General features: G+C 46.0%; 2 protein-coding genes across 2 annotated transcripts in view; one reads left to right on the forward strand and one right to left on the reverse strand.

The window, feature by feature from the left end:
• Positions 1-2,717, reverse strand: part of NET1 (neuroepithelial cell transforming 1) — a 33,179-nt gene extending 30,462 nt beyond the window's left edge. Inside the window, exon 1 of the mRNA XM_045529702.1 lies at positions 2,451-2,717. Within this exon, the coding sequence (XP_045385658.1) occupies positions 2,451-2,578 (128 nt within the window). The 5' untranslated portion in view covers positions 2,579-2,717. The remainder of the gene's footprint in view (positions 1-2,450) is intronic.
• Positions 2,718-6,410: 3,693 nt separating this feature from the next.
• On the forward strand, positions 6,411-14,694 carry TUBAL3 (tubulin alpha like 3). The gene is given in 4 exon segments (XM_045529704.1): positions 6,411-6,433; positions 10,201-10,434; positions 13,597-13,859; positions 13,861-14,694. Coding segments are annotated over 4 exon segments (1,179 nt in total). The 5' UTR covers positions 6,411-6,430; the 3' UTR covers positions 14,540-14,694.
• The last annotated feature ends 1,971 nt before the right edge of the window (positions 14,695-16,665 follow it).

The raw sequence follows: 16,665 nt of genomic DNA on the forward strand, positions 1-16,665 counted from the left end.
ATCCCAAAGCAAACTTCTCCCCTGGTCTCTGCTTTCTGAGAACATGAAAACCCATTCTTATAAATTCAGGCCAAAACCTTGGAGTCATCCTTCATTCCTTTTCTTTTTAACTCCATGCTGACTACATCTGCAAATCCTACCAGCGATAACTTCAAAATACATCCCAAATACGAAAATTTTTCACTACCTCTATCACTCTCATGTGTCAGCTCAACTGCAATAATCTCCTAATTGGTCTTCATGATTCCATCCTTGCGACATAATAAAATGATCTTTTAAAAATATAGATCTCATCATTACCTCTCGCTTCCCAATCCACTAAGTAAAATTTCAAGGTCTTAAAAGGCCCACCAGTCCTACCTGGCTTGGCCCAGCCGTCCCTCTGACCTCATCTCCTACCGTTTCCCCCCTTGCTTCACTCCACTCCAATCACCTGATTTCTTTGAAGTTCCCTGAATACACGAAAGAGATCTTTCTTCAAAGCTTTGCACTTGCTGCTCCTCTCTGCTAGAACACTCTTTCCCCAAATATTTACATGCTTATTCTTTCTATACTTCCTTTAAGTCTCTGCTCAAAAGTCACCACCATCATCAGAAAGGCCTTGTGATTTTTTTAAACAAAGCAACACTGCCCCTTACCACGCCTTAATTCTCTTCACAGCTTGACCACCTGCTATTTTACATATTTATTTGATTGTGTTTTCCCCCAACCAGCATTTAAGCTTCACGACAGCAGGGACCTCATCTGTTTTGTTCACTAGAATTCCCAATACTGTATCTACAACAGTATCTGGGACTAGGGCAGGTGCTCAACAGTATTACTAAAGGAATGTAGAATAACCTTAACGCTGCCTTCATTTGTTATTTTGAAATTCTATTTTCCCTTAACTAGTCTTTCCTCGTTCTCCTATTTCTCAGTCTCAGAGATAATGACTTCTTTCTCATAGGCTGTAATAGGTATAGTTTTAGAAAGGTATATTTCAGGTAAGAATTACCCTAAACTTAGAACTAATAAAAATAAGTATCTAGTGAAAAAGTTTAGCTCCCAGGAGAGTAACTTACAATGGGTTTATGAATGCATTGTCGAGGAGGTGTTATCCTATTTCTCAAGAAGGAATTGGCATATCTAGGCCTGACTGGAATGTAAATTATGTAAAGGACTGTAGTTTACCTAAAACAGTAATGTTAAATGGACACAAGGACTTCTGAAGGGAGGGAGCAGATGTGGAGTTATTATTCTTATAGATAAAAACTGGCAGGTAACAGTTAACATTTATTGAGAGCTTTCTGTGTACCGGCACTACGCTAAGCACTTTGCATGCATCATCTCACTGAATTTCACAACGACCTTATATGAAATGGGTACTGTTATAACGCCATTTAACAGACAAGGAATATCCTTAGAGACGTTAAGGAAAATCCAAGGTCACACAACCCATCATTGGAACCTACAAGCTCCCAGGTGGGAGTTTTCCAAGATGGGAAAGCAAGTCTTCAGCACTTTTTACACGGCTCCGTTCCAGACACAGCCTTCTGAAACTCCTATCTCGTGATCACCCTTTCCAGACACACAGGATGCATATAGGAGGCAGAATGTGAAATGTGTTAATTAAAAACCCAGCGGCCATCCTCTTTTATCTCCCTACACGGGAGGCCGGAACCTGGAACTGTGCTGTGTTCACTGATGTGGCCGGTGGAGAAGGATTCTGGTCTCCGGAAAACATTTCATGTAAACACTGGCTTTTAGGCTAAAGGCACCAGGCTCCCCGATCCGAGACGGTTTGGAAGCTTCAGCCCGGAACCGGTGGGGCAGGGAGCACAGAGCCACTGCCGCTTTTCCTAAAGGCGCAGCGGGCCGGGGTCAGGAGTAGACTGTCAACAAGTCTGCCCCGTCTCTGAGGGGCTGGTAAGTCCCAGTCCGGGGCCCCGGGACTGACGTCAGCTCCAGGCCAGGCCCACCGTCGCCCCAGCCGGCCGCGGGCACTCGCCTCCCGCGGGCAAGCCTCACTCCGCCCCGCGAACTCACCTCCCCGGCTCCCCTGACAACGGCTGATGACTGCGTCGCTGATGCGGGGTCATCCTAGTTGTCAAGAAGGAATTGGCACATCCAGGCCCCGCACTGCCCCCCAGGCTCACCCAGCAACCCCAGGACCCCCTCAACCCCACACTCACCTCTCTCCACGCTCACCCCATCACCCTGCCACCCCCGGCCCCCACCCCGCCCCCACCCTCACCTGCCCGGTCCTCACCCCGCCCCCACCCTCACCTGCCCGGTCCTCACCCCGCCCCCACCCTCACCTGCCCGGTCCTCACCCCGCCCCCACTCCGCCCCCACCCTCACCTGCCCCGTCCTCACCCCGCCCCCACCCTCACCTGCCCCGTCCTCACCCCGACCCACGCTCACCTCCCTCCACGCTCACCTCTCCCGCACTCAGCCCGCCCCGCACTCACCTCTCCTCCGGCCCCGGCCCGGGCGTGTCGGCCGAAGGCCCCGCGGCGCCCTCCGCGCTCAGCCCAGAGAGTCGGCGGCTTCGCCTCCGCGGCCGGGGCTGCTTCTGAGCCGCCAGCTCGGGCTCCATGGCACGGAGGAGGGGGTGGGGCGGTGGCCGAGTGCCCGGGAGACCGGCAGGGGCGGGCACGGTGCCCGCCGGCCTGTGCCAGGCAGAAAGCGCCTGTCAGCGGGGACCCGCCGCCGCCGTCATCCGGGGATTTGAAAATGGCGGCTGCGCAGCGACCGGCCAATCAGAGAGCGGGCAGCGGTTGCTAGGAGACGCGGAGTCCCGCCCCCCCCGCCCTCCTGCTCCTGGGGACCCTAAGGAGCTCGAAAAGGGAGCGCTGGTGGCCGGCAGGGAGTCGGGGAAGCTCGGCTTTAATTCTCACTCCACCTCTGCACCCCCCAAGGCCCGGCACTTTCACTATTGGGACTTTCATACGGGCCAAGGCAAGCATTTTAGGTCATTAGATCTTTCTTAGCCTTTGGGGAGAAGAGAGGTTGAAAGTAATGACCTGAAAGGAGGCTTCGTTATTGGCCATATACACGCTCAGTTGTCGCGTGTGTACGGCCACCAGGAGATATAGTCCCAACTACCAAAGGTCCCGGGAGCGTGTTCCCACGGCCGTCTCCAGGAAACCAGTGGAACGTAATGATGCGCCCTCCTGTCTCCCCACAAGGAGGCGACAGTCTCTCCCGAGCAAGGGGACGGGGTGACTCCATCCTCTGCTCGTAAAAGGCAGCAGAAGGCACGACGGAAAGTAAAGGACCTTCTCCAGTGAAAAAGAAAATTGCTAAACAACCCATTACTTGATTTTAAATATTGCTTTACATGTGTCAAAGTCTTTAAAAATAGCCTCTGCTTTGGCACGGTAATTCCATTTCTGGGAATTTATCCTAAGAAATAAAACTATATGTATATGAAGACATTAATGATGTTGTTTCTAATAGAATAAAAACAACCGAAATACACAATGATAGGGAAATGGCTAATTATAGTTCATCCACTGGAAATAATATGTCCAGCCAATAAAAATGAACTGTGAAGGGTGTAATAGAATAGTCTATGGTAATTTTAAACAAAACATGGTATAGACGTCTATTTCGTATATTCAGAGTTATGAATAAAGTCAATGTATTAAAATGTCTCTAGGCGGTCAAACTTTGGGTATTTAAAAAATTTTACTTTATTTTTAATTTCTTACATTTAATATATATTTTTTAAAACAGGGATATACTGAACTTGCATTACCTTTATAACATGAGGGGTAAAAACATGTTTTAGTTTTAAAAAGGGAACGAAGTTAGGGAGTAAGATGCCCTTAGTGAAGAACCACTTCTATTGTATCTTCTATCCCTCCCCAAAAATTAAAGAACAAAGTATTGCTTTGTAGTAGTTAGAGAATAAGAACACAGAAATGTCATTTAGGGAGTTGGTCTCCAGACAGAACTTCCTAGGATGCAAATATTTAGATGAAACCACATGAAATCGCTGACATTTGACCTTTTTACCCACAGAAACAGCAGTTTCATAGTTTTAACGTAACACACACTTTGAGGAGATCCTCAGAATTCAGTGTGTCCTCAGCCCTGCAGGTCTGGAAACTGGTTTTGCTGGTGCAGTCAGAAGTGGTCACTCCCGCAGTGACAGATGCTCCAGGATGTCAGCGCGGAGATTCTGGCGGGGAACAGAACCCTGTTGTTTTATGCAGGCAACAGTGTCCAATTTTCATCCACTTGAGAACTTCTGATTCCACTTTATTATTCACAATGTTTTTCCTTAAAGGAAGTTGTTCAAAGAAAAATGGAATTATTAGAAGATACTTTTCTTAAATTGTATTGCAAAAGGGATTTTCTAATTTTATTCTAATTTTTTTGCAAATCTAAGCTAATCATAACTCTAAGTGAGGTTGAGAACTTTTAAAAACTAATGAACAATACTGAGTATGTCAGTGGACTAGAAATAAGATATTCGGGTTATCTGATTTTTCCCTCATCTTGTTTCAAACTGAAAATATCAGGGACCAATGGGAATAATTTGATACAGCAATAAAATGAATATCATTCTGACTTTATAGCTTACTCCTCCTTTTTGTTATATGGAACTACCAGAGCCCTGAAAATTTGGGGGAATTATTAACAGATAGGGGTTGACTTTATGAAGATCAAAACCAGAGACAAGTATAACTTATAATAAGTTCAAGAGAAAACTGCCCAAAAACAATATAGTTTTTTCATTGTCTCAGAGTTGTGAGGAAGAAGTAGTACAAACCAAGATTCTTGAGTGATAAAAATTTTATTTTGATTACTGAATAATAAAATTGTTACTATGCTAAAAAAAAATAATTCAAAGAAGACCAGAAAAAGAGAGAAAGGACAACTCAGAACATGGGAACAAACAGAAAGCACAAAATAAGATATTAATAGTATATTGAAATCTATATTATCATGTCAGACGTAATGGACTGAATTTTCCCATGAAAAGATAAAAGTAGAAAAAAATTCAGCTATGTTATACTTATGAAGGACATATCCAAAATAGAGTGCTGAAAGGTTTTTGAGTTTCTAAGAATGTAAAAATACGGGAAAAGACATCATTCAAACACTAACCAAAAAAACCTATATTAAAATGGGGGTGATAATATAAATATTTTATCATAAACACTTTAAGGCAAAGCTCATTAATATAGGTAAAGAGTCATTTAAAAGTGATAAAAAGCTTTGATTCCACAGAAAATATAACAATTTAAAATCTCTCTCTCTATATTCTCTTAATAACATAGTCTCTCTCTCTCTAAAGCAAAAATTGCCAGAATAAGAAAGAGTAGACAAATCTACAATCATAACAGAAAATTTTAACACATTGTTTGAAATAATGGATACTCAAAATTTGGACTGCACGATAAATCAGTTTGATTTAATGCATCTATCTAAAACATTGTGTTCTTTTCAAGCATTCATGGGACATTTTCAAAAATTGACCACATAGCAGAATTAAAGGAAGTTTTAACAAATATAAAAAGAAAAAAAATCATTTTAATTACGTTGTCTGATCTTGATGCAATGAATTGAAAATAACATGTTATAAATAATAATATAAAAATTTAAAATAAAACAAATAATGAAAACCTAGAAAGCCCTTGTATGTTTGGATGTGATAGTGGTTGAGGGGCCTGGTTTGCTCTATGTATTTAGGGATTGTTTGAATCTTATTTAAGGAGAAGATATTCATCGGTATTTATGCAATAGAAAAAGCTTACTGGCTGTTGTAACAAATTTTAATCATACTCTTTCCTTTTCCTTGTCAATGCTTAATAAATTCTTAATATAAGGGGGGATTTTTTTTTTTTTTTTGAGACAGAGTCTCACTCTGTCGCCCTGGATAGAGTGCAGTGGTGTCATCATAGCTCACTGCAGCCTCAAACTCCTGGGCTCTAGGGATCCTCCTGCCTCAGCCTCCCAAGTAGCTGGGACAACAGGTGAGCACTACCACACCTGGCTAATTTTTCTGTTTTTAGTAGAGATGGGGTCTCACTCTTGCTCAGGCTGGCCTCAAGCTCCTGACCTCAAGCGAGATCCTCCTGCCTCGGCCTCCCAAATTGCTGGGATCACAGGTGTGAGCCACCACGCCTGGCCAAGAGGAGGATTTTTTAAAGACACTTGTTATTTTCAACACAAGTATAAGTTGGAAGCAGATTTGGATAAGTGTGCGGTCATTCATCTGTAGTTGAGCACAAACTCTATCCCAGGTTGTTCAGGCCAAATCGTAGCTACTCTGAGACCAGAGAACAAAAACACTAAAAAGAAGCTGTACTGCTTTAAGCGAAGACAGCGCTTCAGCCCTCAGGTGGAGTCATTTCCGGGCCCTGAGATAAAGCTTGGCTGGGAATGCTCCTGGGTCACTGGGTCCCTACCGCGGGAGGAGGGCGGCTGTGTCAGCATGGTGAGTGGCTCTGCCTGGTGCCTGTGGACAGCTGCTTCCGTGTTGTAGCAACTCTGACTCTTCACACTTGGCCCATTTCCCCGGCAAACAATTCTTAAGTCCTTAATACAAGAGAAGAAGTTTTTAAAAAGACATTGATTTCAATCATGTACCTAAGTTGGAAGCAGGTTTATTTAGATGGACTCTCCTCTACCCACGTGTGGTTTTGCTTTTTTTGTATTTAAAGTAAAGCCTTGCTGATTTGTAGTCATTCACTGACTTTAAGTGACGTGCTCAAGCAATGGTTACCTTTAGTTTTTACTTTTGTTTCGGGCTGGGTGTGCTGATTTTTCTGTAGACATCAGTTGCTTCCCTTTCAGTTGTGCTGTTTCTGGGGACTTCAGACTCAGGTCACGGCGCGAACCTCATAAATGCCTGGCGGGGTGAAGTGCACAGACATCTTTACCTCTCTTGAGTTTCACTCTTGGGGCACGATAACGAACGTATTCTAATGACTTACAGTGATTCTGCTTTGGGGATTACTTTTATGATCCCCTTCCCTTTCGTTCTCTTCTGTGCCAGTGAGTAATTTTCAGTATCTCAGAAGTTTTAGTTCTTCCCTGAAAGCAGCCTTTCAAACTGCTTTTCCTCTTAGATCTTCTTGCCCCATTGGACTCTCTGTCCAACATTTTAAGGACGTTTAAATTGTTTTGCTTTTAAAAATTGTGCATTTCAATAGGAGGGATGCTTGTGGTACTGGAATGTTCTGTATCTTGACTGTATCAATGTCAGCCTTCCGTGTGATATTGTATTATAGTCCTGCAAGATATTTCCATTGGGGGAAAATGGGTAGAGGATACATAGGATCTTTCTGTGTTATTTCTTACAACTGCATATGAACCTACAAAGATCTCAAAATTAAAAGACTAATTAAAAAATTATGCCGTCCTCATAATTTGAGTGAGCTTTATATCAGCATTTCACGATGTGCTCAACTGATCAACATTGACATTCAGTGGGCATTTTACAATCTTATATTAGTTTATAGTGTGACTAATATTTTAATAGAGAGTTTGGACAAGAGGGAGAGGCCAAGAGAAGAATAAAGTGAAGATAGTTTTCTATTAATATATGCTTGGATGCACAGTTACGTTATAAACGCAGTTGCTTCTAAAACCAAGAAGTTTATTGGGCTGAGTTTTTCCTGTTGAGTTTAAAAAGGACAGTATCACTCTGAGGTCTGAACCACTTGGACATCAGACGACATGAAGAAGGGCAATTTTTTTATGTTAGTGATCATTTTAAGTGGGAATGTTGTGAGCAAATACCACATCAGTTTTACTTGTCAGTAGCGTGCAGGCCTGGGTGGCAGACAGCTGAGGGAGTTAGTGAGAGAAACCTACATGTAAACTCACACAAGTGAGAGGTTTTCATGATGGAGAAGCAGTGAACATCCCCTCTCCCCTTCTACAATTTTAAGTGAAATTCAGGGAACTGATCCGATTACAGTATTAGTAGCTAATGTATTTACAGCATATTAAGTCCAACAGGAGGGGAGAAAAATAAAACTGTGCTTTGCAGATAAGGGTATTCCAAGAAGACTGTTTATAATGGAACGTGTTGCTTTGAAAGGTTAGAATATTAGCTGGTACTAAGTGAAGTGCTTTCTAAATTACATTTGTGGCTTTTGTCTTGAGAGATGACTGATTGTCCTACAGAGAAGAAGCAGGGTGGAAGTTCTACTAAAATAGCGAACCTGCGTTTCTCAGGAAGCAAAGAGGGCTGTGTTGAGTCTTGTGAATCACAGAGACAAAGTGCAAGGGTTTGATGCCCCTGAGCACGAACAGAGTCCAAGCCAGACTGCAAGGGAGTGGCCGGCCAGAGCTCCCTCCCTCCTTCCCTCGGATTAGTAAAGCACAGGCCCATGATTGGCCTGCTCTTTCTGTAGCGGAATCTCAGGCGCCATGCAGACTTGGACGAGGGCAGAGTTGCCCCTCAGCTTATCTGGTCAATGCGTGAAGGGCCCAGATGATGCAGAGGACAGTGGGTCTCACTCTGTAAGACCCCTGCATAGACTTGTTCCAGCACCACTGGCAATAAACCGCACCAATATTCAAATCAGCAATGGCTGTCAATTTAGATTTTTAGGATTTAACTTTTTCGTTCCCTCTCTTAAAGGAGTAGATCGTTGTGTCTGTTTAAATTACCGACATCAGTGTTTTCCTTAGGAAAAAAGTGAATGGTGATTTAAAAGTGGGATTCGGGGGCGTGTGGAGGCTGATGAGTGTGGAAGAAAATAGTAAAGTTTAGAAAAAAATCACTAGCCAGATATAAGTAGAGTTAATATCTTGATGTATTTTCCTTTAGATTTTTTATGCCTATTTTTGAATGTATTTGACATCATACTCTATATGCAATTATGCATCTTAAGTGCTTTTTACTTAATATGTTGTCATAAGCATTTCCCATGTCATAAATCATTTTTTGGGGTAAACATTTAAGGTTTGCATAGCATGCTATTGCATTGATGCACCATCCTTGTAAATATCCAACAATAAATGGATGGTTAGGTAGATTAAGTAGCTTGGTTGTGGGTTTTCTTGCTTATAAACTATAATGCTGTGAATGCCATTGGGTCTAAATCTTTGCATTTGACAATCTTTCTTTTGTAATTCATTCATTTATGTCATTTGCCTATTTACCCAGTTGATGTCTCAAGTGTTTTTTTAAAAAATTGATATATGTGTTGGCTGGGCGCGGTGGCTCACGCCTGTAATCCTAGCACTCTGGGAGGCCGAGGCGGGTGGATCGCTCAAGGTCAGGAGTTCGGGACCAGCCTGAGCAAGAGTGAGACCTCGTCTCTACTAAAAATAGAAAGAAATTATCTGGCTAACTAAAAAATATATAGAGAAAAAATTAGCCGGGCATGGTGGCGCATGCCTGTAGTCCCAGCTACTTGGGAGGCTGAGGCAGTAGGATCACTTAAGCCCAGGAGTTTGAGGTTGCTGTGAGCTAGGCTGATGCCACGGCACTCACTCTAGCCTGGGCAACAGAGCGAGACTCTGTCTCAAAAAAAAAAAAAAATTGATATATGTAAAATTTGAGCTATATAAAAATCAATTTTTATATACATAAATTTGTTATGGTATGGAAATTTTACATTGTGGGGTTAAGTCTATTACATTTTTCCTTGTAAAATTTTCCACTAGTTTTAAGTTTAGATAGAATATCCGCTCTTATTTAGAGCATATATGAATGGTAAATGTAATATCTCAAGGCATGAAAAGATAACATTCTTAATTTACCTGCAATGGGTTTTAATAACTGAAAAGGCTATATATTGATTTTAGTTCAATTTCTTTCCAATAACTAGCTAATTTTTTTTCCTGGATGAGTCAACCTAACATACACACGTATACATATCTCACCTATATTAAAAGGGTGAAAAATCAGCTGTATTCTGACTTGAGTTACAAGTGCCTATATGCGTGTGTGTGTGTGTGTGTGTGTGTGTAGTCTTAACTTAGTTAAGTAGCAGTTCTTAGCCTAGTATGCAGTAGATGCTTAATTTATGTTGTTGAAATAAACTTTTCAATGGAATTTAAGCCCTTGGTTTAATTGTTCCTGAAGCTTAGCTGTACCCTGGCTTTTGGTTTCCATGAAACACTTTTGATTATTTTCTAATAAATTTCTCTGTGGCCGTAAGCTAGCTTAGCTCTGCCATTTGTGCCCAGAGTGCTGAGTAACACAGGTCCTGTTGTCCGACTCACTGTGTCTTGTTTCAGAAGGAGTGCCTTTCCATTCACGTTGGTCAGGCTGGCGTCCAGATCAGGGACACATGTTGGGAACTCTATTGCCTGGAACATGGAATCCAGCCAGACGGCATCATTCCCGACAGGAGACAGGATCCACTGGAAAATGCTCAAACAGAACAAGTGAACGCGTCTTTCGATACCTTCTTTTGCGAGACGAGAGCTGGGAAGCATGTGCCCAGGGCACTCTTTGTGGACTTGGAACCAACTGTTGTAGGTAAAATAAATTTTACATTCTAGGGTACTTAGCCAGGTTCACACTCGAAACAAAGAAATCAAGTGGGCGGGATTATCAGATTATACTAATGTATCAGAGGGGCATCACCTGTACCTTTTCTCAATCTTGAGGCTACACAATGGCTATTTAGGGTGATCAGCATGACAAACACACCCAAAGGGAACACTGGGTTAGCCTTCTTTTCTTGTGCAATGACGTCATTTAAAACCTTGTTATCTGATCCACACAGATATCATAACAGAACACTAAATCTTTTCCCGAGCCATTTTCTGGAAGAACCTGAAAATTTGGTGTTATCTGCTTAAGAAGAGTAGAATAGTTGAAAATGATCCCCAAGAAGCAAGAAGCCAAATAAATATTCTAATTATGGGGAAAATCAATACTATTGTATGATTATCAATGGCAGATTCTGTAGTATCTTGTGCAAAAGCTCTTGAAACGGAGCTAGACAGATCCTGGAGAGAGAAGGGGATCTTACTGACTTAAGGGAGAAGCTAGAGAGGAAGGTAGATTTGGGTTTGATACTGTGAATTGTGGTTGGCTTCCGGTGCGGGCTCTCTTCCTGCCTTGCAGACAGCCGCCTTCTCTGTGTCCTTACGTGGTGGAGAGGTCATCTCCAAGTTTCTTCTTATGAGGGAACTAATCCCATCCATGCGGGCTCAACTCTCATGACCTAATCACCTCCCACAGACCTTACCTCCTAATAGCATCACGTGGGGATTAGGTCTTCACCTGTGAATTTTGGGGAGACACAGCCAATCAGTCTGCCGTAGCGGTTCTGTACTGGCTGAGGACCTGCACAGGTATTTTCCCTTAGTCCTTTCAACACCCCGTCAGGAGAAAGTGTTGTTGTCCTTAATTTGTAGTTGAGGAAACAGAGTCTTGGGGAGGTTAAGGAACTTGCCTAGGATCACTGAGTTATTGAGAGTAGAACTGGGTTTGGTCCTAGTTTTGCCTTCTTGTTAAATGTATTGTCTTTTAACAGAAAATAGCATCACTGAGTGAAAAGAAAATATTATAAATATAAGAACACTAAGTGCATCACATGGAGCCACATAAAATTGCCAATATGTGACTATTTTTTTTTACCTGAAAAAAAAGTTAATGTCTTATGTCTTATGATCCAACCTAATAATAATATAAATTTCTACAAGGTGGAAGGCATGAATAACCAGGACTGACTTACCCGCTGTAACCAGGGCAACCTTCCCAAAGCCTGCTCACCCTCACACCCTGCTGCTTCATCGTCAGGAATGATGCCATTTGCGTAGTTCTAAGGTGGCGGAGTGGGGCGTGCTGTCCAGGGTTTTAAAAGGCAATGAGCCCGGGCTGGGCTGCTCTTGGTCGCCTGTAACAGCGCCGACACCGCAATGCCGCTCCCCTGCGGCATCTACGCTCACTGCGCTGGACCGCGCGGGTGCGAGTCCGCCATGCCTCCTCTCTTGAAGCCACTTTTAAAGACCGGCCAGGAATAACTCAGATTGCGGCATCTTTCCAGCACGCTGTCGGCTATTTGTAGATGGGAATACTTGTCTCAAAATGCCAAAGTGCCATAGGGTGTACAGTGGGTCGAAGAGTGTCCCCCAAAATTCATATCCACCCGGAACCCCAGAAGGTGACCTTACTTGGAAATAGAGTTTTAAGCCACCACGTTTGTTGTCTTGTGTTACAGCAGCCCTGGGAGACTACAGCAGGCTGTATGGTAGAAAAACACACTGTCAGTTGATCCGCTTTCCCAGACTACGAAAGGCTACTTTGGCAGCATGGATCACTGTCCTTGACCGCCCGCTGGCGGGGTGCGGGGCTCGGGGACAGGGGCCGGGGACTCCCACGGGGTTGGCAGCTGCACTGGACCGAGCACCGACCTCTTCCGCGCTCCGCAGACGCGGTCCGGACCGGGGGGGGGGGGGGGGGGGGGGGCACCGCTCCCTCTTCCAGCCCGCGATACGCGCGGGACGCTACTCGGTGGGCTCCGGGCTCATCGACCGCGCGCTGGAGACGACCGGAGGCTGGCAAGTCCCCCCCCCCTCCCCCCCCGCGTCCCCGTCCGCCCCCCACCGCCTGCCCTCCGGGCCGCGCATGCGCGCTCAGGCCCACGCGGATGCACAGGGCTTGCCTCGACCTTGCTGGGAAGGAAGGGCCCGAGCCTTTACTCCGATGAGGGAGCCCCTGGTTTCCCTCATTCCTGCGAACACAGGGTTTATCTTGCTGCCAGAGACTTAAAGGACTCTACAACTTGTCATTCTCCAGTGGTAACAGCTATTTATGCAGTGTATAGGAGGCACACCCCACCTGGAGAGTAGTTACCTATTGTTATTATTATTTTTTGAGACCGAGTCTTGCTCTGTTGCCCGGGCTAGAGTGAGTGCTGTGGCGTCAGCCGAGCTCACAGCAACCTCAAACTCCTGGGCTCAAGGGATCCTCCTGCCTCAGCCTCCCGAGTAGCTGGGACTACAGGCATGCGCCACCATGCCCGGCTAATTTTTTTCTATATATTTTTAGTTGTCCAGATAATTTCTTTCTATTTTTTTAGTAGAGATGGGGTCTCGCTCTTGCTCAGCCTGGTCTCGAATGCCTGACCTCAAGCGATCCTCCCGCCTCGGCCTCCCAGAGTGCTAGGATTGCAGGCCTGAGCCATCTGCCCGGCCCCAGTTACTCTGTTATTGACAGTTAATTCTTCTTCGAGGACCTGAGGCTGGAGACCCTGTGCCAAGCGTGGGTTTTGGGGTTTGGCACAATCATTGGACAATACGACGCCTTACACACGGGCACAGGCCAGAGTGTAGAAGGGATAGAACTTCATCTACTGTGGGGGAAGTGATTTTGCCGCAATGTTTTGTTTGCTGTTTTCTTTCCTTTGTTATTGATAAAGGCCCTGCGTGGATCACACGGATAGACTCGGACAGTTGCATATTTAGGCTTTGCTTGGAGTCAACCCTAAGCGTATTTCAGAGTAGCTACGTTTATCGTGGTCTGACGATGGTAAACCCGTCTGTTCCAAAAGTAGTTTTTGTTTGTTTGGGGCAATTTGTTGTGTCCTGCGGGTACCACCCGGTTCGCGGCTTCTGGATTTATCCAGCCGAGTTCTCACACCCCGTTTCCTTTCCCAGGCGGAACAGTGCAGCGGGCTTCAGGGATTTTTGATTTTCCGAAGCTTTGGAGGCGGCACCGGGTCGGGCTTCACGTCCCTGTTGCTGGAGCGGCTGTCGCAGGAGTACGGCAGGAAGACGAGGCTGGAGTTCTCGGTGTTCCCGGCCCCCAGGGTCGCCGCGGCCGTGGTGGAGCGGTACAACGCCGTCCTCACCACGCACTCCACCCTGGAGCACGCGGACTGCGCCCTCCTGGTGGACAACGAGGCCGCCTACGACATGTGCCGCCGCCAGCTGGGCGCCGAGCGGCTCGTTCGCCAGCATCGACGGGCTGATGGCCCAGGCCGTGTCCGCCATCACCGCGCCCCTCCGGTTTCAGGGGCCCTTGAACGTGGACCTAATCGAGTTCCAGACCAACCTGGGGCCTTACCCGAGAATACACTTCCCGGTGACATCCTTCGTCCCCGTCGTGTCCGCTGACAGGGCCTTCCACGAGCAGCTCTCGGTCAAGGACATCACCGCCGCCTGCTTCGGGCCCTCCAGCCACCTGGTCAGGTGCGACCCTCGGCGCGGGAGGTACATGGCCTGCTGCCTGCTCTACCGAGGGGACGTGGTCCCCAAGGAGGTCAACGCCACCATCGCAGCCGTGAAGTCCAGGAACTCTGTCCGGTTCGTGGACTGGTGCCCGACTGGCTTCAAGGTGGGCATCAACCCCCGGCCGCCCGTGGTGGCGCCGGGAGGGGACCTGGCCCGGGTGCGGCGGGCCGTGTGCGGGCTGAGCAGCAGCACGGCCATCGCGGAGGCCTGGGCCCGCCTGGGCCACAGGTTCGACCTCACGTTCGCCAAGAGGGCGATTCTGCACTGGTACCTCCGGGAGGGCATGGAGGAGGGCGAGTTCCCCGAGGCCCGGGAGGACCCGGCCACCCTGGAGCAGGATTACCAGGAGGCGGGGCAGAGTCTGTCCCGCAGGGACGGCTGGTGGCAGTGACCAAGGTAGACTGTCGTGCCTCCTTTTCCAGCCGTTGCTCGCTCAGTGGGCAGAGCCCCCTGATTGATAGAAGAAGAACACAGCCAGGTCAGGCAAGGCCCAAGGTTCCACGCCAAGTGGGTCGGTACCAACAAGGGACACACGTTTCCTGCTCGGCCACCCGGCAGCCTGCAGAGGTCTCGAGTCGCTTCCAGGTCCGGCTTTTGTCAGAGTGGAAACCTAGGTTTATTCTTTGCTTTTTTTTTTTTTTTTAATGATGAGGCTATGAAACCCTACATTTTGTGCTTTCCCTTTCCTGTACCCGAGGTGGAAAACAGCACATGTTGACTATGAACGTATTTCCCCATCTCTGTGTTTTTCCACTGATTCAACCCTGAGTGTTTTCAGCGTGATGCTTTTTCTTCCTCCAAATGAGTGCCGTGCGGTCTCGGTTTGTTTTTTATACAAACAGCAAGAATACTCTTAAAAATCTGAATGTGGGTGTCCTGCAGGCCCGAGGTGAAAGCCATCTCTTCCGACGGATAGTCCCATTTGAAACAAAAATCTACTGGGGACAGAATAGCTATAAATTCATTGAGGCTATTCAACATTTTTCAACGTACATGTGTTGTTTCTCTCTTCAGCCACTGGAGGGCACTAGTGAGATGCTTAAATAACACGCTCCGTTGTTAATGGGAGTTTTTGGTGCTGGGGGGGTATTTGTGTGTGCGAATTCACACTTTCAGAAAAAGACCATTTATAGATTTTTTGTTTTAAAAAAGTTAATAAAGTTAAGATGAAAAACAAAATTATTTCTTAAGCTTTTCGGTTCAGCTGTGACAGCCTAGCAAATCTGTGTAATCACTTTTAAAGGGCATGCACTTGAACTTGAGGCCGCCCTTCCAGTCTTTGATAAATGCTCCTCAATAGTTTCGATTGCATGTAAACTTAATACATTCTGTTTTCTTTTAGGGACTTTGTCTGACTAACTTTCCCAAGTACTCTAAGTAATTTTTTAAAAATCTAATAAATTAAACTATAAATATGGTGTAAGATTTTAACTTGACACACGTGTAAATTTATTTACAAAATTGTGTATTTTAAAACTGGGATTCCAAGGCTGTATATGATCCTATTAGCCCAAACCCTCTTAAATATTATACTAATAAATACAGTACTTTAAATGCCAAACATGCCTGGCTTCCTTATCACAAGAACTTCAATACATCTTATTTGATTTACTTACCAGGTGTTTATTGAACACCTATGATGTGCGAGTCACTATTCACATCAAACAAAACAAACACAATCACTGCCCTCATGGAGCTCATCAGAGGAAGCCGACAGGTCAAGCAAGGAGGGCTGAGGCCAGACCGCTGGATTTAGCAACGTACAGGCCCGGCTGGCCTTGACGGGAGGCTTCAGTGTAAGCAAGCTTGGCCGCTGTGGGTTTAACGGAGAAGGGAAGGGAGTGTGGAGAGATCGTTCCCAGTGTCGCTGTAACAGGGAGCAGAGTGACGGCTCCTGTCTGGAGGAGTGGTTGTTGTTAACGTGGGAAACGGTTGGAGTTAGGGCCTGGACAGAGCGAGCTGAAAGGGCAGGATGCACGGCCAGGTCGGGGCCGGGGTGTCAGGGAGGTCATCCGCATGTGCACTGAAGTCACCAGCGGCTGAGACAGGAGCAGTGGAGGGAATGATAAGCCCGGGGTTAAAATGATCAAGAAAAGAGGTGGGCTGACCCAGGTGTTGGTGGATGACAGGCACATGGGTGGGGGGTTCCAGTCTCAGACAGGAGGCTCCCGTGGGGCACCACGGTTCATGCAAGGAGGAGGGAGGACATCGAACATGCTTATCCTTGACGGAACCAGCACATCATCCCACAGGCTCGGGCTGACCTTCCAAAGGTAAACGTTTTGTCATTTGCCTGCTTAGCTTGTGGAGGTATCTTAGTGATATTGCCCAGGCTGTGACTGCCCTCTGTGACCTAACAGAACATGCTGACCCCACCGCTGTCTATAACAGGAACCAAATTAATTAAAGAACAGGGGGGTCCTTAGCCCACTCATGATTTGAGTCACGTTGTTGCCTGGTTTTTAAGTCAGATTACGCCTGTCATCCTTGGGAAGGTAGCTAGTTGTCCCCTTGGAT

The sequence above is a fragment of the Lemur catta genome, chromosome 18 (assembly GCF_020740605.2).
Source record: "Lemur catta isolate mLemCat1 chromosome 18, mLemCat1.pri, whole genome shotgun sequence".
In the NCBI taxonomy this organism is placed as follows: Eukaryota; Metazoa; Chordata; class Mammalia; order Primates; family Lemuridae; genus Lemur; species Lemur catta.